Source organism: Platalea leucorodia, assembly GCF_965183815.1.
Source record: "Platalea leucorodia genome assembly, chromosome: 4".
NCBI classification, from domain to species: Eukaryota; Metazoa; Chordata; class Aves; order Pelecaniformes; family Threskiornithidae; genus Platalea; species Platalea leucorodia.
Genome location: NC_138826.1, coordinates 15,167,272 through 15,192,610, shown reverse-complemented (window position 1 = coordinate 15,192,610; position 25,339 = coordinate 15,167,272). Strand labels below are relative to the sequence as shown.

The 25,339-nt window shown below is 43.0% G+C and overlaps 1 protein-coding gene across 3 annotated transcripts in view; it reads left to right on the top strand.

Moving 5' to 3' along the window:
• Positions 1 to 25,339, top strand: part of CNNM2 (cyclin and CBS domain divalent metal cation transport mediator 2) — a gene marked incomplete at its 5' end in the record, with an annotated part of 122,512 nt that overhangs the window by 86,164 nt on the left and 11,009 nt on the right. For 2 of the 3 annotated variants that reach the window (XM_082308341.1, XM_082308343.1), the window contains 3 exons: positions 12,533 to 12,676; positions 20,072 to 20,209; positions 22,328 to 22,497. In XM_082308341.1, coding sequence (XP_082164467.1) covers positions 12,533 to 12,676; positions 20,072 to 20,209; positions 22,328 to 22,497 — 452 coding nt within the window. The remainder of the gene's footprint in view (positions 1 to 12,532; positions 12,677 to 20,071; positions 20,210 to 22,327; positions 22,498 to 25,339) is intronic. The other variant, XM_082308342.1, reaches the window with a different exon arrangement.

The following is a 25,339-nucleotide window of genomic DNA, read 5'->3' as shown; positions in this document are numbered from 1 at the left end:
GATTTAAGGGCAAGTCCTCAGAGCCTAGCAGACTGGTTTTCTGGTTGGGGTTCATGTTGATGTGTTTGCATGGGCATACCCAGAATGTTTGGATTTACAAGCAGTCATGGAAAATAACAGTGAAGTGCGTGTATGTTTGTTGCGTGACCTAGTTGCCCATGTCTTTTCTAGCAGAAGTTAGAGCTGGTTTACTTTAGTGTTTATTGGGATGTAGAAGAATTCAGCCTAATCCTAGCTAAAAATAAACAAATGCAAGGCAGAAGTCACGACAATAGGGCACCATTGCTCTGAGGCCGTTTCCATGGTCAGGGGGTTTTAGGGATGCAGGGATGCTGGTATTGTACATTGTCCGAGTGCTCTTAGTGTGGGCACAGATTTGTGGGAAAAGCTGTATGGGTTGCTTGAGTTTTAATTCACTCTCTGCCCTCACAAGGGAAGCTAATTTGACCTGTGCCAGTGGGTTCAACCATGGTAATTGAGGTTGTTTCTCCAGCTAGTGGAGTTGTGCTTTATCGTAACTCTCATCAGAGCGTTGCAGGAGAAGTTGGGTACATCAGGTCAGTGGATCGTAGCCGTACATAGCAGATTATTCAAATGGACCCTTGTGAGCTCTTGCTGTCCTGAAATACCTTGATGCGTTGCTATTACATGGTGTTAGTAGAAAAGTATGGGAGCCTAGGCTTAGGTAAAATCATAGAGATGCTCTGACACACACATTTACAAACAAGGCAAATGGTCTTAAAGAGACAATAGAGATCTGTCCCTTGCCAGAGGAGAAAAAGCGTTCTGCTTAGATCAAAAGCCCCGTTCCTTATGAGAAGCTATGCCACAACACTAGTTCTGGAGTAAAATTGTCAAAACAAATGAAGTCCCAAAAGTCAGTGATATTAAAGCTAAGTTCTTAGGTCATTTGGGAGCAAATACGTTCAGATTCGTTTTGGATGGGGCTAAAATAATGATAGAGACTTCTGCAGAATACCAAAGAAAACAGGATTGGCTCCACTAGACCTTCCCTGAGCTGAACAGGCAGATCATGAAAGAAATATCATCCTGGCAGAATTCCTGTTATGTCACTAAAATATCACATTTCTTCACTTTATGGTAAATATTTGACAAGAAGAATTTGAATAGTATTGTAATGTAGGTGTGAGTCACATGTCATCCCCTGTCATCCACACCCAGCAGTTGGAAAGCTGTTGAGCTACACTGATTTCTGTGCTCTTTGAAATAATTTTTGCCTGCATTTTAAAATAAAACAATGAGCAGCCATTCCACTAATTTTTTTTATTGTCGTCCTGCTTCCTCAAATGCCATGCTTAATGTCTCTGTCATTGGGTTAGGAAAATTGTGATAAATAGTGTAGCAAAATATTTTAGTAAAATTTGGGGACGGGTTCACCTGGAGTAAATCAAGGAGTTGCTTAAAAGAATAGTAAAGTAGACCTATAAAAGGCAGATGCTGTTGGTTACTCGTTATGGACTGTGGTCTCAGTTCCAAACTGATTTTCTTCATAATCTGGGTAGATCCTGTTGAACCTTAGTCTTCTGGAGTAAAGGAACTCTTCATCACAGCAAAACCAGCCGTGGCAAGTTCACAAATTCAGTCTCCTGCTTTAGACTCCTTTGCTCCTCTTCATTTTATCTCCAGTGTCTTGTTGCTCAAGGGGCAAGGCTACCTCTTCACCTTATCTCCAGTTTTCTCCAGTGGCTGTTGCTGAAGGAGCGAGGCTTTGCTCTCTTATCTGAGAGGTTTCCTTCCTCCTTCAAGAGCTCTGGGCGAACTCAGCCCACCAAAGGGCTATGCAGGGTGGCACAAAGATACACTGATTAGATGGTTGTCCACAAATGGAAACTTCTAAAAGTTGCTTTATAAAGTCAGTAATTAAAAATACTCATACTGTAATCGCCACAGAGATTGATCTTTGAAGTCTCCATTTGTAAAATCTGACCCAGTAATACCATTTTTGAGAAAATCAGTCTTGCCTGGTGTGGATGGAAAGATGATGTGGATGTTGTATTACTAGTTCACTTGAAAATCTTACATATATGAGTAACTGAAGACTCCTAGGAACAAAGCCAGTCCTTCTACATTTGTTCTTCAATAATATCAAGAATACATTCAAATATACCATCAGTATTGTCGCTCTTTCAAACAAGGCAGTTTACTGTAATCTTTCCTTTTCCTGGAGATGCTGAATCAGCATTTGGACTAGTTCTTTTGGCCTCTTTGCATGATAGGCTTTTAAAGTAACACATCATCAAGACAAAATCTACTGAAATCCTTAGCAAAGTGCAAAATCATGGGATTTTTTTTCCCCTCTATACAGTACTGTATTAGTATTTTGCAAAAAACCTGCAGTTCACAGGCAGTTTGGTATCTGTGATGCCCAGTTCTGAAATCACAGGTGCTCTTGTGTCTGTTTGCTGTTGTGTCAGACAGTTCCAGGTCTTTGGGTGTTTTGAAATGATACACACACACACACACACACACACCCCGCTCCATGCATAACTGTTGATCTTGGTGAAGAGGCATGGGTCCAGGATTCAGCTCTGCTCTGTGCCGTTAGCTAAAATTGCACCAAAGCAAAGCAAAGATGCTGCCGGCGGCTTCAGAAGGTTGGAAATGGTTGCTCCAGTTGAGGTTATCTGATCTGTGGCTTTGGGTCTGTCTTGACACTTTGTTATGTTTAGATGTGCCGTACGTTTATAAAAGAGTCACTTTCCAGCCAGAGGATAGTCCCCCCTTCCCATTGAATTTGCTGACAGTGTGAAACACAGTTCTGCAGCAGCCGTTCTTGCATCGTTGCACCTCATGGGACCTGACCCAAACAAAAAAGAATAAGGTTGTGTTTCTCGTGCCTTCAAATTGCTGCGGTACCCTTCGTTTTCTGCTGAAGCGATTGGAAGTTGGTCTGCAATGGCGGCTGCACCAGCGCGGTGCGTGAATCGCTGCGCTCCGTGTTAACGTTTCAGAGAAACAAATGTGCGGCGTCAGGGCGCGAGTGCTCACATGGCCCCGATCCTGCGCTCGTGTGAAGTCAAGGTCACTGGCGCTGGTTGTGTTTACAGGAGTGTTTACAGGAGTGTTTATCCCGCGGCTTCGCTCGCTGTGAAAGCCATGCACGTAAGTGGTTCTGGGGTTGTATAAATCCTGCGGGGTGAAGGATGTTGTCATCAATTTAGAAAGTTAACAGGATAGCTTTTCGTTAAGCTTCCCCTGGCTCCTGCTGCGATATAAATTAGAAAGCCTTGCGCTGAGCTTGAAAAATCGGATGGTGCCATCGACCAGCCAGGGTTTTGAGCTGCTGGAATTGCAAACTGCATGTGATGTAAATGGCCTGAAGTAAAACAGGTTATTAAAATAGAATATTAATGATCTAAGATGTTGGTAACACAGAACCCTTTTAAATTTATGTCCTAAATAATGAGCTAAAAGTAAACTACAGGAGCTGATGATGGTAATAAAAAACCAGAGAATATATCCAGCCCCCAGTTCCTTTCACAACCCACAGTCCCAAGATGCTGCTCTTCCTTTTCAGCTCGTACGCTTTGCTCTCGGCACGGTTTAGGTCCTTATGTAAGCACGCTGGCCTCAGCTAACCTCCTCCTAACGTCCAAACATGCTTCTGTTGTGCCTTCTGGTACTTTACCTTTGTCGGATTTAAAATCTCATGGTGTAGATGCCGAAATCTAGAAGCTCCCCAATTTAAATTCAGTTTGTTTTAGGTATTGAGGGAGGCAGGATTAGAGGGAGGATTAGATCAGTAGGATTTTTGGCTGCGATGATACAAAACAAGGCTGCTGTTTCTGTTGGTGTCATGTTTTGGTTACCTGAACATCAAAGTCATTTGAGTTCATCGTTGTTTTGGGTCGACTTCTATTTTTGTTGCTCGTAAACATCTCTTGATGTTCTTTTTTTTATTTAGTGGATTAACTGTTGGTTAGCAGCAGCAGTCTGTTGGACGGGTAGAGTGATGGAGGAGACTAACAAGGTGACAGTTTCTCTCCTGTGCCCTTATGGAGGGCTCAAGAAGTTGTCCCCCCTAGGGTAGGGGATAGGGAGGAAGGTGGGGTGGGCACAAGTCATAGCAGCAATGCAGAACTACAGAAGGAGACACTGAACAGGCCATGGCAGATGTTGGTCGTTGCTATGGAGTCCCAGGCTGAAGTACACATCTCTCAAAGGAGATGTGCCTGGATTCAGCAGCAGGCCAGCACCCAGACCCCACCGATGCCAGAATCCAGGACCTCTCCTCTCCATCTGCTCGCTGCTGGACCGAAGTCTGGGGAGGACCTGGAGCTCTGAGTTCAGCAAACCCAAGGTTTTGCGCTCCCTCTGCTGGCTGCATTTTTGCTGGCTGGTGCCTGCTGTTCATCCCTGAAGGAATGCTGAAATCAGTGGGGACAATCTTGAACAAACAGGGAAGTAATAAAATTAGCATGGCTCCTTTTTAGGGTCCTTGAACATTAAGAAAAAATCCTTTTTGACCATGCTGTGGAGGTGCAAGTCAGTAAGGAGATGAATTTCTTACACTTCTTTCCGAAAGGTCATTACTTGCCTTGGGAAGCAGAGGCACAGGGGAAATCACATCAGCATAAGTCACACTTCAGTATCTTTTTAATCTAGTGTGGAAGACTTGAACCATGACCAAGAATGACTTCAGTATTCTGTTTGCTTGCCTGAAATTTTATCTGAATTTTTTGTTCTGCGTTAGCCCAAATAGTGATAGGTCTCTCTCCAGACTCAATATTTTCTCTTCTCATTGTTGCCACCTCTTCTCTCAACTGTAGTTTGCTGCATTCCCTGCAGTGCTTCCTTAATCTGTTTTTTAAACTTCCAGCCTGTTTCTCATCTCAAGCCACCGGCGTCCTGATATCACAACCTTGTACTCAGGTTAGAGCCTCAGAGGGGTGTCAAAAAACACTTTGCTTTCAGGAGAGTTTTCTCTCTCAAGCGTTACGTTTTCCATTTCTTCCTCTCCTACTTGGGATCCAGCAGATACTTCTCTAGGGCATTAACTTCCAGTTCTGGGAAGCAGCTTGTGTTTGTCCATTGACCAGGCTGAAATCAGATGTTCTGGCCAATGCTGAGAGCAGCCCAGCTAGTGGTGTGCATTTTACACCCCCGTGGGCCCTGGTTATTGTCAGTCCCAGCCATATCCATCCCAAATTCCCTGCTGGATAAGGACTGCATGACTGGGAAGCATTGGCACACTGTCCATGACAAGGGAATCATTACTAATGTTCAAGGAGTTTCTGAAAGTTTTCCTCTCCACTCTTTAATTTCACTCTTGCTGCCTGCCTACACCTTGTAATAGTTTTCCCTAAATGTTCTCACTTCTCCTGATTCTTCCCTAAGATTTCCACTTTGATAGCAGAGCTCTGAGTTGAAATGACCTTTTTCCTTACTCTCAAGTTTTTTCTGGTTCCCAGCTAATTTCTTTTACTCGTGGACCTATGGTGACTTCTCAGCTTGTGATCCGAGTTTGTTGCAAGGTTCGGTTCAGTTGCACGTAAAGCTGCAACAGGTAGCAGCTTTCTAGAGCTACACTCTCACTCTTAGAAGCAGCAGCAGCAAAGTAAATTTAAGTTTGACAGCGTGCTTCTCACCAAGGTCTGAGCAGAACCGATTGAAGGGTAGATAGCAGCAGTTGAGTTGGAGCACCTGCACCGAGTGATAGGCTGCTGGAGATGGAAAATGTTCGCTCATCGCTTCTCTTCCATCTGCCATGGGGCAGCAGAGAATTATTGAGTCCTTTCTAGGAGCTTCGTCCAGTCAAGTTTTCAAAGTTGCAAGTAACTGAGCTTCTGCCATTTCCCTTGGGAAAGTATTCCTTACAAATACAATTCACTGTCAGGAAGTCATTCTGAAACTCTCCCTAATTTTTCCTTTTTTTGGTGTCCTCCCACTAAAACGGGCTTTAACACAAAGAATCTATTTAGAGCTCTACTTTTTTATTTTCCTGTGAAGGCTGATGTGGTTTCTAGTTAATGTTTGTACGAGACTGTAAGCTCTCCGGTTTAAAGGCGAAGAATCACCATATTACCTGTGGTTGCACTGATACTTTCACTCGTTTCCTTGAGGGTCTGGATGAGTTTCATGTGGCTATATTAAATGAATGTTAGTTATTGGGTTCCCTTCCCAAATATATATTAAAAAATGGAGTGTTTTGCTGCTGAAAAGAGCAGGATCTAAAACACCTAGTGTAAATCTAGATTGTGTTTGTGCAGAAGTTTTGGGTTTCTCTTGATTCTGTGAATGGTGGTGTGTTGTGAACCCAAAGGCAGCGTACACCAGTTAGTGGGGGGGGAAAGTAGCCATCTGATTTCCCCATTGAAAATAATCAAAGTGCAAAAGCAAACAGCACCAATGCAAATTTCTGCTAATAGAAGAGAGATTTAATGTCCTTGAACTGTGCTGCAGAAAAGAAATTTAGGAAAACACTTGTTACTTAGGTATACTTGCTTGCAAGCCAGTGTTATTCTAGAGGGAGTTGGTTTTAATGGTTAAATTGTACAACACATTTTAAAATTTGTTGTTTTGCATAATGTATTGTTGAACCTGTGAATTTCACTGACAGATCAAATTGTTTACCTTTGTAGAAATCAGTAAAAACCAAAACAGTCGTATAAGAATAAACTGGGAGATCTTTCAGAAGCACAGATCGTTAGTTAGCAAATTCAAGGGCAGCTAAACACCTCCTGGGATTTTTCTCCATGTCATTGTAGGCATATTAAACAGGTTATACCTTAACATTCCAGCGCACTCACCAACAGCAAATGGACTCAGATTACCGGTTTTAACAAAAGTGTACTAGCCTGATTCTAGTTTTACCACAAAATGACTTAACGGGAATCTTCTGTTTTATAAATGTCTACCATAGCTTTGATTTAGCACTGATTTTTTTGTTAATAAAAGGAAACTGAGGGCCTTTAGTGAGATCTGCTTCTTGCAGGGGGAAAATAACACATGCAAATCTTCCTGGTTACTAAGTTCATAAACCTCCTTCTGTAGAAATAGAGGCATCTCTAGTTGCTTACTCGTGATACAAGCTTATACACGTCACATATAGGTTGTTGCTCACTGCTCAGAGCCCCTGAGTTACATCTCTGCTGTTGGACCATTTAATTTCCTGAGATCCCTCTTTTGCTTTAAAGCTATGCCAGTGTTATAATTTTCTGCAGCGTAGTCTGGCTAGTAGTGTCATTTTGCTATTACTTTTGGTCACGTGCAAGGCCATATTGTGGCATTCCAGATCAGTAAAACTTACTTGCTGTCTTTACATCCCATCCTTATGTACTAGTTTTTTTAGGTTCCTAAGAAGAAATTCAGGAATGAAAAGTCAGAAATGAAGTTTGGGCTGGGATTTCAGTCAGACCTCCCTTCAAAGTGTCTTAGAATCACAGGATAATTTAGGAAGGGACTTCTGGAGGTCATCTGGTCCAACCCCCTCTTCGGAGCAGGCTACCTTTGAAGTTGGCTCAGGTCACTGAGTTTTCAATACCTCGAAAGATGGAGATTTCGCAGCCCCTCTAGGCCCCTGTTCCAGTGTTTGACCACCCTCATGAGAAACAAGTTTTCCTTATTTAAGGAGAGTTTCCATTTATTGAAACTTGTCTTCATTGCCTCTTGTCCCATCAGTATCTACCTCCAAGAAGAATCTAGCTTTGTCTTCTCTGTAGCCTACTATGAGGTACGTAAAGACGTTTAAGACCCCTCTTTTAGCGTTTTCTTTGCAAGACTGAACCAGTGCAGCTCCCTCTGCTTTTCCTTGTGCGTCATGGGCTCCAGCCCCAGATCGTCTTAGCATCCATCCACTGGAATTCCTGTGGTTTGTCAATGTCTCGTACTGGAGAACTCCAAAACGGACACCAGTACTCCAGGTGCGGTCTCACAAGTGCCAGATAGAGGGGAATAATCCCTTCCCTTGACCTGCTAGCTGCACAGGTACTAACATAGTCAGTATGCAGTTAGCTTTCATTGCTGCAAGGACACACTGCTGACTTGTGTAGCTTGTCCACCAGGACCATGGAGTCCTTTTCTGCAGACCCAGCCAGTCAGTCCCCAGTACCAATGCATGGGGTTTATTTTGTACCAGGTTCATGACTTTGCATTTGCATTTATTGAACTTCATAATGTTCCCGTCAGCCCATTTCTTCCGCCTGTGTGTGTGTGGGGAAGTGGCATGTGAGAAGGGGATGCATACAGCTCTACTCGTATGGCAAAACTCTTCATGTAGACAAGATCCTCTGTACAGACCAGAGCAGATATTGAACTCGGTCAGATGTTTTCATCTCTAGTTTGAACTGCATGGCAATATTCTTGAGGTCCTTGCTCTAAATGTATAAATACCTCAGTTAGGATCAAAGGGTGAAAATTTTTTTCCATCCTTTTTCAAGGAATTGTCGAGGTACTGTAAGAGAATCGGTATTTCAAGTGTTTCTTCCAGTGCTGTTCTGTGTGGCCAGTCAATCACATGGACTCCCAGGAGCTCATTCTAGGTTCACTGACTCATGCGGATTTCACTAAGCATCTTCATGTTTCTTAATTAGCTCAATAAATTAATCAGAAGTTGCGGTACAGAGCAAAATCCAAGCTGAGTGGCAAGATTTTGAGCAATGGGATGAGACTGGATTTACTTTTAACAAAAGTCCTTGGTCCTTTAGTTGCCCATGAATGTAACTGAGATATTAGCATTTGTCTCAACTTGTGTCTCAAGCCATGTACACTTCTAAGCTCCGTAGGCTCTTGCTGGTGTTACTGACCGTCGCTGTAGATGGGGGAAGCTGAGGCAGAAAGCAAACGCTGCCTGCCTATGGCCACAGAGGAGTTGTGGGTCAGAGCACTGCCCACGGTGCTCTCCTGGTGATGCTTATTACACAGCACTCGGGTCATTTTTGCCTTTATCACCAGATCTGGCAGTGCTGCAGAGCTGCCTTCTTGCTAAATCTCATTGTATCAACACTTAAAACAAGTGATTAAAGAAAGATTAATGTAATAGATGTAGTGTGGTTAGAGACCGTGGCCAGAAAATCAGTGAAGTATAGAAATTATTTATATAATTTCCACGCACGCTTGCTCTCTCTGTTTCATTTGTGTTCTGCTCTCAAAGCCCTAGGAATACTATAGACAGTCCAGGTTTCCTTACCTGGATATTTACTTTATTCAGTTCCTTGTTGGATACGTATTGTATGTCCTCAGTAGTGGAAAATACAGCTGAAACCTCTCTTTCTCGGTTGAGTAAAAAGGTATGACAAATACGAGTGGTCTTTGAATAAAGCTGTAGCCAATTTATATTTAAAACACTCAGAGGAGTCATTATTTTACTCACAGGCCACTTTTAAAGTTGGGCACATGCTGTGTTGTGCCCTTTTACGATGTATAAAGAAGTCTTTACACTCCTCTGGCTTTTCCTTTAGCCTTTTCTGCCTTGATTACTTCCATACGTGGAGGGTATTTTGCAGTCATCTGTGCAGCAGCCTGAGGGGGCAGCCAGTCTGGGAATGCATCTTCGTGACACCTCTATCACCAGTGCCGATGCTTGTTCTGCTGTCTGAAGATTTCTGGCAAATTATTGGCTCTGGATCAAAATTAACTTGCAGAGACCCAAGAAATGTAATTTTCAGATCTGGTCTGTCTCGTCAAGTGACTGCATGAGCATTGGAGCCAATGCAAAGGAAGGAGAAGACTTTGGGAGCAAAAAGCAGCCTTTTAGAGGCAGCCTGATTAATCTGACCCCAGCAAAGTGATGGGTTCATGAAAGTCAGGAACAGGAAAACTTGACAGTCAAGAGGGAAGAAAGGTTAGTGTCAGCCTACATTTGGATAATTTATCTATTTTCAACAGATAAACTTTTTGCAACATATAGTTTTAATAATGAAAGTAGAGCTGTGATATCGATGCTACCCACTAAAAAGTCCAATGACATTTGAAACTATGACAAGTTTCAATAGTCTCGATACTTTGGGTGATAAATAAAAAAGCCTAAAAATCAGAGATTATGGCAGAACCAGAAAAAATGTTTCTAGCCTTCTTTTTCATTGTAGAAGGTGTAAAATCTCTGATACCCTTCCATAACTATTCCTTATCAGCTCACTTTGCATAAGAGAGCAGTAGCTCGTTCAGATTTTGGTCACTTGTCTCACATTAGGTACTGTTGGTCAGATCAGAGTGCTGCGGCTGCTAAAATGGGGAGAGCGTAACATACTTCAGTGATCCTGAATTCTTGGTGGGGACCACCCCGATGGAAAGGGCACGTAACTGGTTTTGTGGCTGAAAGTCATGCACAACCTCCCATGGTATTACAGCCCCTCACGTCCTTCCCCAACCCCATTTCCATAAATCTCTCCCATTGCTTGTAGACGTGTCCGGGACTCCACTGTTAGAAAGACTGTCCTTTTCAAAATGTAAAATTTTATCACCTAGTTCAGCTTTATCATCAGCAGTACAGAAGTGGAGGAGAAGGCTGTAATTTGGTGATTCTGATCAAAGCTGAAACACCGAGTTGATAGCCTTGTTTGTTGTTTTCTATTTTACCCTCTTGTACAGATCTGAGCACTCTTACCACTTACTAATGTGGGAGAACGGTGATCCTCGGGAATTAGCATCTGAATGAGCATGTGCGAATGAGCTGCTCTGGTCTGTGATAGAAATGGTTCTTGAGGGAGTTATGCCTTTTGACTTGAAAGCAAATATAGTAATATCTGAGCAGGTGCTGTGACATAATTTACAATATTTGGTTTGTCCGTGTGACACTTTTTTGTGCCACAGTTCTTCTTGAACATTGTTATATTGAAAGGATATAATTGGAGTAATGTATTACAGGGGAGCAGCAATGATAATAGTACTTAAATCTTTCATGTTTTTATGAAGTCATCTTTTTTTTTTTTTTTTTTTTTTTTTAAATGCTGTTCATTGAGCAGTAAAAAGAGCTGGAAGTCTTGCAAGGAATGCAAAGAAATAAAACCTGGCACAGTGAAAGACTTTCAGTACAATGTGAATGTTGATCCTTTAAAATCACAAATCATCTTTCTATTAATTCACTGTAGAATAAGGTCTCTGCAAGATAAGACTCAGCAGTGCTGTGGAGTTGGTATTTAAAGTATGTCCATCTGCATCTAAACGAGTAGCTCCAAGACAATCAGATTATGCAGTAGTTACTTTGGTGAGAATATCGCCTAAGTGGAATGGAAACTTCATTTTGAGTCTAATATTAGACCCTGCTTTGGAAAATTCCTTTTAAATGATCACAAGCTGGGAATAGCAAAAGAATTTAACTTTCGACAGACAGCATTCACCAAGAATTTGTTTTTAACTGCTTATGTTGGGTCCCTGGGAAAGCAGATGTGAAAAACTTACCAAAGTGAATTGACTTGACCTGATGCAATGTTTATATCAGCAGTTGATAAGTTTTCCTCCCTTGTCTAATTTGTTCGGGATATTTTCATTCTTTAAGCATGAGTAAGTCTGGGTTGGAATAGTTTGAATGCTTGTTAGTCTAATAATCTGAACCTTAAAACATGCAGACATTATTGCCTATAAAGGGGTCTAAGCAAAGTTGAACTATTTTGGTTATCTTCCACGGATGGGGATAAGTATCGTTTTTGAGACTAGCAAAGAAGAATGTGAGACAATGGTGCTTACCTCTTGATAGTTCAGAAAGCGTATTGATATCTGCTAAATTTATACTTCAAAATGGCACTTGTATTTGGTGAACCCTCTGAGTGTTACCTTTTATGCAGCTTTACAAAGGACCGGCTTTCAATGGCAGCTGAGGAAACTGGCAACCAAAGATATCAGAGCAGATTTGAAGGGTCATGATATTATTATTATTCCTATGGCAGAAAGGACTTTAGGAATTATAGAATACACCGTGAATGATGCACAACTCAGGGATCTTTAGAGCCGCTAGTATATCCCATCTTAGCTTTTCTCTTTGTTGAGAAAACTGTCACTTTGAATATTTTAATTAATTAATTCCTAAATAAGCATGGACCATGTCTAAATAAATTATTTTTGAGGGAGGGAGGAGAAAAAGAGAAACTCATGGCTTGGGCTGACCTCTTCTCCCCAGCTCTGCCCTGTCCACGTGCTTCTGTGGTTTGGCCATTGTTGCTGTTGTTTCCAGGCTTGAGGAGAACATCCACGGGAGCTCGCTGCAAAGAAGGGCTCCAGCCTGGCCTTCCTCTGCCAGTGCATGAGACAAGAAGTGGAACAACCGTCAACAAGATAATATAATGAATTCAGTGCCAGGGTGACAGTTTCACTGGGAAAGACATTAGAAAGAGAACACTGATCTCTTTAGCTGTTCTCTTTCAGTGCATTAGGTGGATTTATGTGACCCAGGAATGCATTTCTCAGACAGAAATCAGATTATGATTTTAAGCATCTGTTAAACTTTGCCTCTTTTTTCATGAAGCCTGACACCAGTCTTTTTGTCTTTTTATTTATTCCTGTGTCTATAATTCTGCTATAATTTCTGATCTTTCAGGTATTTCTAAAATGTCTAAATTGCTGATCTGTCTCCTTGCAGGCAAGTCTCACCTGGCTATAGTACAAAGAGTAAACAATGAAGGAGAAGGGGATCCTTTTTATGAAGTCCTGGGAATTGTCACTTTAGAAGATGTGATTGAAGAGATCATCAAGTCTGAAATTCTGGATGAAACAGATCTATACAGTGAGTAGAAATATTTGCACTTTGTTTATAGATGAGAGGGAAGACTCCATTCAGCAGCAGTTGTGTTTAATAGCTGTGTTTTGAGAGATGTTAACTTGCTGATTTAAAATCTCAGTGGTCAAATGACCTGCAGATCCCTCAGATGGTCAAAGTCATTTTTGTTTTCGCAGCATGGGCACCTCACCCCTTTATGCTGTATTAATTCAGAAACAGAACAGGTTTCTTTATTTGACCCTTCCATCAAGAAGGTTTACATCTGCAACAGTCTGGTCTCTCCTGCTAGCTGTTCTCCGCCACAGTGGCCTTGTTAAACCTTTTTGTTACAGTGCTCATGACCTCCCACATTTTCCCCCAACCTCTCTCCGCCTCAAGGGCCTGTAGTCCATGTACTACCGTACTTTAGCAAGAAGGCAGGCAAATACCGTGCCTCAAGGAAGGGGAATGGAGTCTCTTTAGAGTCTCTCTCTTTCACTCGTTCAGAAAACTTGAGAATGGAAAGTCATCTTCAGGGCTGAAAACCACCATGTCCTAAATGACTTCTCTTTTTATCATTCAGTACAGCTCCTTCCTTCCTTGCTTTGTGTCAACATATGTTGAGGGAGATGCTGCTGCAGGTCAGCCATTACCTGGGACTTGAGAGATCTGGACTCTTTTCTTTCCCAGTTTAGAGTTGGTCTGGTCTTTGGCCAGTTACCTAAAGTGTCTTTGCTTCTCTTCCCATCTGCACAATCTGGCCTGTGCATACAGGACTTCCCTTCTGTCATTCTTCATCTGTCTTATCTGTGCTTTGATCACTTGCTGGCAGATGCTATTTTTTACTATGTGTTCGTGTGTAGCACAAGGATGTCTCTAGAATCTATTGTAATAGAAATAATAACTTTAAATACTTTTAACCCTGTTCAGCTGTCCTTTGCTTTCTTTTTCTTTCCTCATGAAAGGGACCTGAATGTTTCTACAGCATCTTTTTCAGGCCAATGCAAGCATCTTCTATCCTCCCTCCAAGCCAAATGCCAAATGAGCACTTTACACTGTGCGATAGACATACTTCTACTTTTCCTAATAGATTGTTATTGCCTGAACTACTTTCTGTAGCTGGTCAGTATTTTACTAGTATTTATGTGCCCAAAGGTTCATCTAAATCACAGCTGTGTTTTACAATATGCTAAACAGTCTAATTACTATGCAAATCACAGAAGTCCAGTTAGTATCGATTTCTTTTCATACCTTCACAAATGAATTGTTGGGCTAATGAGTTACAACATAATGCTTTTACAGGGTGAATTCAGACTTTCTTTTATGCTCCAAAAAGGTCCTATCTTTGTCTCATCACTTTTGAGATATTTCCGTGTTTCTACGAGTGAAAAGACATTGCATATGCTTTTCAGTGGTTTTTTTTTTTTTTTTTCCCCCCTTGTTTGTTAAGAGAATCCACATAGATCATGCTGTGTTGTTCTTAAGGATAAAAAAAGCTTTGGCCATTAATAGCATGTTAGAGGGCAAGGAAATGAGAATTTAATTTTACTATCTGAAGACTTCCTAGATTAACAAAATAGAGCTGGTGAACATGAGTTCATTTGAAACTCTCCTTCCTGGGAAGGTTTTACTATTGAAAATTCCTGGTTCAGAACAGGAGGGAAGCTTCACTTCCTAGGCTTCCTGGAGGATGCAGAAAATTTTGGGAAATGACTCCTGCTATGTACCATGAAGATGAATTTCTAGTTTCTTTATGAAGCACTGGACTTCATTCCACTGTTTAGATTGAAGGAAACTGTAGCAGTAAGGGAGAGAGCAGAAATCCAGAGAAGCCGTGAGGATCACAGAAAATGTGATAGGTTTTGGATTTGGGCAGATTGATGTGCTGTAACCGCTTCCAATTCGTGTGGTGATGGGAACATGGTTTGGATTTACTGAAGGTACCTCATTGTCCACAATAAATTAAGGTAGCTCGTTTTTGATGTCGATATCAGTGTGTCACTGCTAGTAACCCCACCTAGTACTAGAGTTCCCTGATGGTGTTCGTTATAAGACCAAGCTGGCTTGCTCAGCTCAGACCAAGCCAACTTGAAACCTTTGGATTGATTTGCTCTATGCTAGGTGTTTACTTAAAAGTAGACCTTATGAAAAATTTTGGCAGTGTTGTTATGCCTTTGTTCTGAAGTTTTAAAAATGTTTTGTTTTGCTTTGATGGAAACTTGAAATTTGATGAAATGGCTGACCTTGGTGTTGGAGCTGTGCCTTTCTGCTGTTTCCATGAAAATCCATTTAAACTGTGTTAGGGTAGAAGCAATTGTATATTTACAGTTTTTGCTGAAAGCTGCTCTCACTGCTGAACCTCTGCAGCTGAATTTCTCAAAGGTTGCGTGCCCAATAAACGTGTGGTATTTCTTCAGATTGCTCTAGTCTGCTATGTCTTATGGCTTGCAGAGATGTTGGGAGCAAGGAGAAGAAGATGGGAGCAAGAAAAATTGTTAAATATATCTGACCTATCAGCATCTGGATAGACTAAGTACTTCTGAGCATGAGACTTTGTATTGGGGATGCTGACGGGGTGGAGAGAAGAGGTTTCTGTCATGACACAGGTAGGCTCTGACTACGTCTCAGCCAGTGTCACGATGAAGAGCTGTCAGTGCATTTGACTCTTGGTATTGGAAAGTTAGAGCATTTTTTCATGGTTGATGCGCTACAGGAATCTGTCCTGCACTCCCATGGCCCTAGCCATGGTGGGAGAGCATTTCTCAACCTTCTCAGAGGCCCAAGAGAGAAAACTGTATGTTTTGTGTTGGCCTCAGACCACAGAGTCCACTTGAGGAACACAGAGTTCACCGTTCTGACCTGGGTCTGACTGGTGGCCTGTCTTATTTAGCTCTTACTAATTGAAGACGGGTTTAATCATCCCCTTAGTGGAACTGGAATGCTGCTGTTTTTCACGCATACAGATACAGAGAGGGTTTGCCCCACATAAAACCTGGTATTTTTCTACAAATGAATTACCTTAACACACCCTTGTGCACGTGTTCTGCGTGTTGTGGATAAATAGCCTGGTTGTAAGCATCAGCTTACGTTGCGTTTTTACGTCCTCACCCACGTGCTGTTCAGCCTCTGTCTCAGCGAATACGACCCCGAGCAAGCCCCTGCTGCGGGGGCGTTCAGTGCCAGGCCACGGGGCACATTTGTTACAGAGCTGCACTGCTGCAGCCGCAATAGCTTTCACCTAATGATTTTATTTTAGCCTTGGCAAGTCATTTCCCTGAGGGGAAGACCACATCTTACCTGAACATTCCTATTTCCAAACAGCTGTCAAAACAGGTATGTTAAATATATGTGCTACTAAATTCTGTATCGCTTCTACCATTTAAGCCATGGAGCTACAAGAATAAAAATTGTTTGCCCTAATAAGTATTTCCACTGTCATCCAGTGAAAGCGTAGCAACATAGAAAAGATTGTGCAATGCCAATTTGTCTGCCAAGACCTACAGATATTGGCGTGGTCTACATCAGTATCCTATGCCAGGAGAGCAGAGCTTTGTGTGAATCTAATCTGTAGATATACCAAGGTGGTTGCCACCCATTAGAAAATTATGCTTTTACCTTGTTGACCATTAGGACTGTGGATTTGCTAACCTGCTGCTGCCTAGCACTGGTAGGCTGCAGGAGTTGCATCTTTACGGGAAGCTATTTTAGGCTGTTTAAGAGCTTCAGGTTTAGTCCTGCTGACTTTCTATCAGTTGCCAAAACATGCGTGGTACACAGGGCAACCTGGTTTTCCCAGCTAGGGACAAAAAGGACTGGCAAAACTAACCTAGCTAATTCCTAAACCTTTCTTTTAAAATGAAATGAACTCACAGGCTTTAAAAAGATCCGTGCAGTGTGTGGGGCATAGGCTGTCAGCCTGGCTGTGTGCATCACTGCGGGGATGAGGGAGAGGGGGACGGGGGCTGTGTGCTGAGGGAGGCTCTGGCATCCGCCTCTGACTGCCTTGGGCTGGGCATCCTGGTACTGAGTATGGGCACAGGGTCGGTGAGTCTAGTCTTCCGGGAATTGTACTTTCTTTTCCTGGTGTATCTGATAGATGCACATCTCAAGCAGTCGCTTGTCTCTGTCCTTATACAGTTCTTGCATGCCAGACAGAACCACACATCCATTTGATGAAATATTTTTGTCCTCATTCTCGCATCTGGAGCTCACTTCGGATGTCTACTCCGTCCTAAAGACAAAAGGACAAAAAGGAGCACAGGAAGAGAACAAGAACCTTCCCAGAATATTGTCTGGGTGCATTTGCAGCGCCCGTCAGCCTGCTTGCCTGCCTGCCCGCCCAACTGAATGGGTGATCTGAGGTTTGAACTCCCTGTTCTGTAGCTGTCTCCAGTCCAAGCTGGCTCCTTAATGCTTTCATGCAGTCATTTGTGGTGTTCTGCATCAGGTCTGGAAGTTCAGGAATATTACAAGAGAGATCACAACCTTGCTTGTATTTGGACCCCTCCTCTTCCTGCGTTCTCTCCCTCAGCCCAGGAGCTCACGGTCAGCCTTGCTGCCTCTGATTTGAAGGAAAAGTCTAAATATTCTCAGAACCTACTCAAGATAGCTGCAATATTTGTTGGTATCTCACCAAAGGTTATACTGAGGGTATCCCTCATGCATCACATTGTTCATGTTGCAGAGCCAAACAGCATCACAGCACCCTGTAAGCAGAGATTGCTTCAGCATGCCAAGATAACTTCAGTGCCCAGGTCTCCATCTCACTTGCTGTAGAAAGGACAGATGGGAAATACCTGGTCCAGATTCAATTACTTCTGTCACCATCCAGTCCTTGATTCCTATGTCTTACAAGAAGCTCAGAAGTTGTTTGGATAGCAAAGAACAATTAAGACCATCCCTTACAAAAATAAGCCAGAATAATGGCTTTAAGCCATATGGCTCTGCTCACACTGTGTAACATTTTTCTTGGGGGAAGGTTTCTGGACAAGGTGCCAAGGGAACAGTAGGAGGAGTTGAAATCACCAATCATTTGATTAAGAGCCTGGGTCTCTCACCTTGATGACTGACGCAGATGGAAAGATTTAAGGCATCCTCCCATGGTGTGATGCTGGCTCTGTTTTCAGGTACCAGAAATGCAGTGTGAAGCCTGCAGTGGTACAGCTCATTCACAGGAGAAATACAAGGAGGCTTTACTGCCCTGCTGAAGAGACGTTTCCCTGTCCCAGGGCCAAAATTTGTACTTGTGGTGATTTTTGCCTCCCTGAAGAGAGCAATGACAGAGTTCCTTGTGAGAAAGCATCTCGGCCACAGCATTGTAAAAAATATCATTCTCTGAGCTTTTCAGAAAAAGCACAGTTTCTGTTCTTCTTACCTCTTAGAAGAGGGTAGGACCTGGTGAGATCTTCTGGAGGACTTTTCTCCTATTCACTTTCTATTGCTTTGGTATCCATCTTTCCTTTAACTGCACGCACAGATAAGGTCTGTCTCAGACTATATTCTTAAGGCAGGGATTGTTTTTAGTCTGTAACCACTCCCTTGGGTGGTTTCTATTCCTGCTTTTGGAAGAGAAACTCCAGTCCATGATGTACTCCAGGTCCTGAGTAAAGTACTACTAGGGTAAGAGGCTTCTGGTTTCAAAGAAGAAAAAGGGCATGGATTGTTACTGTTCTTCTCCATGTGCTTGGGAACAAATATCTCAAGTTTTCTGATTTGCACTGCTCACAGAGTGACCTTTAGACATCTAGAGTAGACACGTTACTATCAGTACAGTATTGCTGTTGAGTCTGTGATAGTCCTATAGTGGAGGCTTGTCCGTGGGAAGTTAAGGATCTAAATGTATTCATATCGAAAAGGCTAGGTGACTTGGAAAAATCTTTCTAGAAATCTGTTAATTACCAGTATGGTGCATTTCCAAGCCCAAAACTCAACTGTTCTGACCCTTATGTAGTCTGTAGCTTATATTTGGACACCTACAGGACTCAGATCTCAGTGGCTTCCTTGCTACGGTACCTCGCTTTAATCATTTTTGCATGCATAACCCAAAATCTGGCAACAGGTCCCTGGGAGTATGCGTGCAGTTTCACAGTGTTAGCTTCACCTACACCCCTTTGTGTGCTTGCCCGGATTCTCTGCAGTGAATCAATGTACCAGAACTGCCTGTGGTCCCTCAAAAGTCCAGTCATTTAAAACCAATGACTAGGGGTCTGATAGACAAGTAGCTGTAGTGTTTTCAGTATCTTTCCCCACTAAGGCCCTAGAACCTGAGCTGTGCCTCAAGGCTGAGGGGCTCACAGTAATTGCCTCAAGACTTGGGTTTCCTGCAATATATGGTGGAGCTCAGAGCTGTCTGACAGCATTCTGCTGCTTATAGCCAATGCCACCTTACGCACTGTGTCAGCAGAGAAGAGAAAGACCCTGCCATCTGAGCAGAGACCTCTTCTCCCTGGAACTGATGTATACTGTACCCCAACATGCCTATAGCTCTCAACTTACCTGGTTTCCTAGACATTTTGGCAGATCAGCTCAGTGGGTGGATGATAATAGCTGGGTTGTTTGTGCCTCTGCAACTCCATCTTTCATGTTGTCTTTCACAAATGGGGATTCCCCACCACAGCGCCTGTTTTAAGACACAGGTGAACCAAGTGGCAAGTATTTAACTGAGTAAAGGAGACGAGTCCAGGATCACTAGCAGGCAAATTCCCATATCTGAACTCCTGAAGCTACTCTGTGCTTCATTCTGGCTTCAGTGCCTGTAAAGCAGGCAGAGATTCCCACCTCCAGGCTGTGCACCTTGCCAGCCTTTGCTGCAGTTTGGACAGGACAAAAGAAACTGCGTGCGCTAGACATTGGGAGTTACTTGGACCAAAGGCATGCAGATTTTACCAAAGCTGTGAAGAGTCAGTGAAGCCGTGGTACAGCATAAGAAATAAGTCATTGTATATTTAGTCTATGTACTTGCTGGGAATTTTCTAAGGAACGTGTATGAAAAAAGTAGCTATCACAGATATTCTTGTAGAACAACACCTTTTGATCATTAGTAACACTGAGCAGGACTCCTCCTCCCCACCCAGAAATGCATATGCACCTTATGTGTAATATGCAGTGCTGCTCTGCAATTAGATGTTTGCAAGCAGAGACTTTCCCCTCATTGAAGGGACAGGGAAGTGACAGAGACCGTGGGTGCCTGGCTCTGCAGGACAGGGGCTCATGGCCAGATGAGCCCGCAGCATGGCTCAACGGTTGTTTCTGGTTTGTGCTGCGTGCCGATGAGCAGGGCTTTGCATGTACTGCAGAGGGGTTTGTCTGCACCCTGTGCTCTGGGTGGCCGTCCTGGCTGACTCCGTCCAGCGCGGTTCGTGTTGGACCCCGTTCTAACAGAAATCGCTTCCTTCCTTTCTTTTCCCACCCTCCCTTCCCCAGCTGATAACAAGACGAAAAAGAAAGTAGCTCATCGGGACAGGAAGCAGGACTTCTCTGCCTTCAAGCAGACAGACAGCGAGATGAAGGTTAAAATATCACCGCAGCTCCTCCTGGCAATGCACCGGTTCCTGGCAACAGGCAAGTGCGGGTTATCTTTTTTTGCAATCGTGCCAGAGCCTCGGAGGCAGTTTGTCAGCAAAGGCCGGTGAGGTGGGTGGGACAGTGCAGGCGGGAAGGGAGGCTGGATTGTGGGGTGACAAATAATGCCACTGTTGTGTTTTTCTTTTTAAATTCTCTCCTCTCCTGTGTTCAGTGTCGGCATGAACCCTCTGAGACATTTACCAGGGGTGGACCAGTAACTTTAAATTGGTCTGAAAGGTAAGGATGAATGCCAAGTGCCGCACTGCATGTCTAGAGTCCGTCAGATTAACGACTAGCAAGTACACCCCATTAGGAAGAGCTCAGGGAACAAACCAAAGAGGACTCGATACCACTGGCCAGCTGACTGTAATTGCACTCTGGCGCCTTCTCCAGAAAGAGATGCTGGACTTTTTGCAGGAAGGTCTAAACCTGTTCCATGAGGCTTTTTGACTCCAAGTGAAAAACTCTCCCAACACATTTAATGCAGACTGCGCAGGTGGTCGAACTGTACTTTTTAAAATGGATTTCTGGCTGGCTTGTGTGACCTCCGTTGATGACTTCAGGTTTCAGAGGACAGTTGTCTCCATCCCAGAACACCTTGATGTTTTAGCCCTTGGGTGGGCAGTCTGGCAGAGAGGCCAGGGCCTTGAATGGTTTCTTGCAGCTGATATTGCCTTTCGTCGTAAAGTTGGTCCCTTCACCTCAGAGATGAGACCTGTTAACAGGAGAGCTTGTGGAAAACATACCTTCCTATTGCTCGTGCTGTCTCTCTTTGACATATAAAGACTTTCCACATGCAGGCCTTTTGGACGGGCGTCTTTCACTGCTATGTTCAACATATATTCATGGGTTGAAAATGATAAAGTTGTTTTGTCTCAAGTTTTCCAGCTCCAGTTGGAAATTAGTACTTCCCCTCCTCTAAGATGCAGTAACTGCCTGCCTAGATGCTCCTAGTCCACCTTCATGCTTTATTTTGCCTCTGTGACTTGAAAGAAACATGTTCGTGATCGGTTATCACATCTCAGCTGAGGGGCAGTAATTCCTTAAAAGGCTTGGACTCCTACGGCTCATGTGCACGTGAGCATGTCCTTGGTGAAAGGAAGCAGTGCAACAGGAAGATGCGGATTTAACAGCAAGCAAGGCGTTGCTCGTGTAGTGGTACAAGACTTGATGGAGTTCCCCAAACACCTGCTCAACAGACATAGTCTTACAGTGCTGCTTCTCTACTTGTTTTGTGGATGAAAGGATTGTGTAGCTTAAATCCAGGTCTGCCTGTGAAGCCACTGCTAAATAAGATGAAAGCTACAGTTTTGGTTTCTCTGTTCTAAATTGAGAATAGTATCTTTAGCAGATGAAAGGTACTGGGTCATTAACAGTCCTGTTCTGAAATGAGGTGTTAGGAAAGCTTATACATTTGCATGTGTAAATCTTGACGTCCCTGGCTTAACTCTCCCACACAAGGATGAGCTTTTCCGCTTCAAACAGCTCCTGTTGGGAACACTGAAGAGCAAGTGGATAGGAGATGTGTTCTGTGTGTCAGGCATTAATCCCACATGGTTTGAACTGACCTGCACTGTCTCTTACTTTGAGTAACTCTTCCCATATGAACCGTGGCAGCCCCAATTGTGTCTTTGATTTATGTAGAGCATCTATCTAGAGCAACTTTCTAGGCCCCAAACAGTGATTTTTTTTTTTTTTTTTTTTAAGTGCAATAAATGCAGTAACTTTAATACCTTTTGAGGAAGGAAAAAACAAATTCAAAGGTTCTCTGTGCCCCAATTGTAAAGCTCTTCCATTTATACAACTCTCCAGTGAGCCTATACAACTGTGACTCTGAACTCTCAAGAGGGCAAGATTGCCATTTTCTTTTCCCTTTCAGATGAAGACATGGTTTTTGGTTGTTTTGAAAAATACTTCACTAATGAAAGCTGGGGCATTCCTGGTTTTTTTTCCCCCCTTACAAATCTAACAGTCTCAAAAGACAGGAAGCCTGCAGTTCCATAATGGATCTCTCTGCATCTGTGTGTCTTTTATAGGCAAATGCTTATTAACGAGTATTGCTAACTTCTTGCCAGGCATATGAAGTGTAATGCCAAGTTGTATCTTGTGTTATAGAAGTAGAAGCATTTGGTCCATCCCAGATGTCAGAGAAGATCCTTCTCAGGCTGCTAAAACATCCCAACGTCATCCAGGAGCTGAAATACGACGAGAAGAACAAGAAAGCCCCAGAACACTACCTCTACCAGCGAAACAAGCCCGTCGACTACTTTGTTCTCATTTTACAGGTCAGACATGTGGTTATGTAGCTATGTCCAAAATCCTTCATCTCCTGACATATCCCTCTCTATACCTCTTCCAGTTGTTGAAGTTTGTCTTCTTTCAAACATGGGAATGGAACTGTGGCTCCTGGGAACTGCTCCTGCCTCCTTTATGACCTTGCCAACCTTGAAGAGCTCACTCAGCTGCTTTCAGCCTCAGTTAAACCACTTGTGAAGGGTAGACAGCACTTCCCACTTCCAGTCATCTGTTGAAAGTTACTTATGCTTTAGGTATCACTAGGATAGCCAATGCAAAGGAATCCCTGCGTACAGCTGGCATTGCTTGGAAAATAGGGGTGCAAAAAAATGGCATGTCATGGGAGTTTGGCCAGGATGCTTTCTCTAATGCTTTTTTTCCTTTTGAAAAAGGAGGCATGGGGAGTTTGACAGTTTAGAGAAATTACATTTTTCTGTGCAATTTTGAAGTCTGTACCTTTGGTGTTGTGAGAAGCGCAGGTTTTGGCAGGGGCATTGCACCATCTACTGAACTGATGCTGCCTCCTGCCACAGCCCCTGCGGTTCCTGGGCACCCTGCCATCTAAGAACTCTCCCTGCCCTGAGACTGCTGCATTTGGGTGGGTTTTAGCTTGGAGCCCTAGGTGGTGTGGAAGGACTGTTTTCTGCTTGTTCTGTACAGGATCGCTTCCAGTGCTGATATCTCCCAGGTTTTGTTACTTGACAGGAGTGCTTGAATGGCTAGGTGAAGGTTTACACAGAAACTTAGCTTCTATTTAGCACCATTTGAGCAGGAACAGTCCTTTAAGAGAGATTTTGCTGGAAAGGTGCTTATGTTTCTATCCTGCATAGCTGAAACTAGTTTTGGTTATAAAAACACAAGCATTATAGCTAAAGTTGTAACACAGGGCTTGAAATCTTCTTTAACATGGCCTTAAAAAAAAGGGGAGGGGGGTTTAAACACTGTCAGTGATCAACACTGGAATATGATATTGTGGATTCAACGTAACTGTCTTTTTAAAAAGGATCCTTTTTTTCAAGGGTTTGAGGAGCCACTGGTAGCTCTTTAACTGCTCTTTCTTATGTGCTGAATTGTTGCAATCTGAAATACTCCAGAGGCAAGATAATGCTCCTGAATGAGGTAATGCTGCAAAGATGTAAATGGAGGACATGGGCGATACAAAAGAACAACCAGTTCTTTCTGAGCTATTCTTCAATCAATAAATATTTAGCAAACACAACATGCTAGCTCTATAATGCATTTGGAAAAGTGAGTCTTGCAGTAGGTACATACTATAAAAATGGTTAACAAGGTTGGTTCTGCAAAGATTAAGAGGGGATAAATACTCTGCTTTTGTTACTTAAATGGACTTGGACTTATTCTCTCATGTTGAGAGACCAAGAATAATTTCACAGTAAATGCATGCCAAAACACAAATGTATATTCTGTGCATTCAATTTACCAGTTTAATCTCTGTACAGAGTTACTGTTTTAACTGGAATGTCACCTGTTTGCAACAGCTTTTCTCTTAGCTAATGGGAAGTTCTGCAGCAGTTTGAACCATGTTTTTTCAAAATTCCTATTAGAACATTAAACAGTGGAAAACCAGAAAACACATGTGCGTGCATTTAAACAGGGCAGAACACATCTAATAGTATGCATGGGGAATTCTTAATGGCATTTCAGCCCCTGTGACTGTGCCAAGCATGCCTGGTCTTCATATGGCCACCACTGGCAAGCTTGGAGGTGCTGCATGTGCTGATAGAGCAACGGTCTTGGAACTGAAACTCAACTCCTACTACTAATTACTAGTTTGTATTTAGCTACTAACTCCAGACTGACTGTACGTGAAGGTCAAAGCCTGGTTGTGTATGTAGTTTGGAGACCCGGTCTTGGCTGGTGAATAACTACCAGCAGTAAGTAGGTTAAGAGCTCTGTTTATAACCAGTCTTTGCCTGGGTGACGAAATCGTACCTTTTGGAAGGCTTATAATGAACAAATAAGCTACTTATTTGTGTTGTGGAGTGAAATTGGTTTTAAAAGGGATTATATGAAGTCGTTGCTTGTGATAGCAGGAAAGTGGATTTGTGAGTTAGGCGCTCTCTTCCTGCTAGGTAGATTTTGTGGGTTTTCTCATCTAGGACAGTCAGACAAACTGACTTGGTATCAGGGCTCATGCAGGTTGAGTTCATTTTCATGTTTTTCTGCCCCAGTACAATACTGTAAGGTTAAAGGCATGATTACATATTTTAAATAGTGCTTAATGAAATAAACACATAGAAATAAAATCTACCTTTTGGACTCATTTTGACCCGATTGTGTCCAGTTGATGTTCAGTCTGCTTAGTACACATGGGATGGGCAGTCTGTCTGCCCTTTCCAGCCTAGCCAGAGGGAAAGCATTGCAGGTAATTATGTTGTTTGCCTGAAATCCCAACCTTCGTGTAGTTCAGCCTGAAAGCTGCATGAGGCTTCTTCTGTCTGCAGTGGTGTGCTGCAACTCTCAGTGCAGTACCAGTACGGATGGATGGACATGAAGACCAGGCCCCACTAAGAAGCCAATTATTTTTGGCTACTTGCATACAAAAGTAACTGGGATGTTTACAGCTATGTTTGATATGGTGGGTTCTGTTCTAGAGTCCTTTGTAGGATGTGATATTAAACATTTTGTTCAGCCCACGTCAGAAACGGGTGCACTTGTGTGGTAGCGTGGTTTTGTACAGCTTTGTACTGAGGGTCCTTCTAGGCAAGACCCTGCAAAAAAGCAGGATCTTAAGGGTGCTGGGATATGTAAAACTGCTAGAAACCAAGAAAACCAAAGTAGCCCCAAGACTGCTTCTTCAGGAATAAGGGC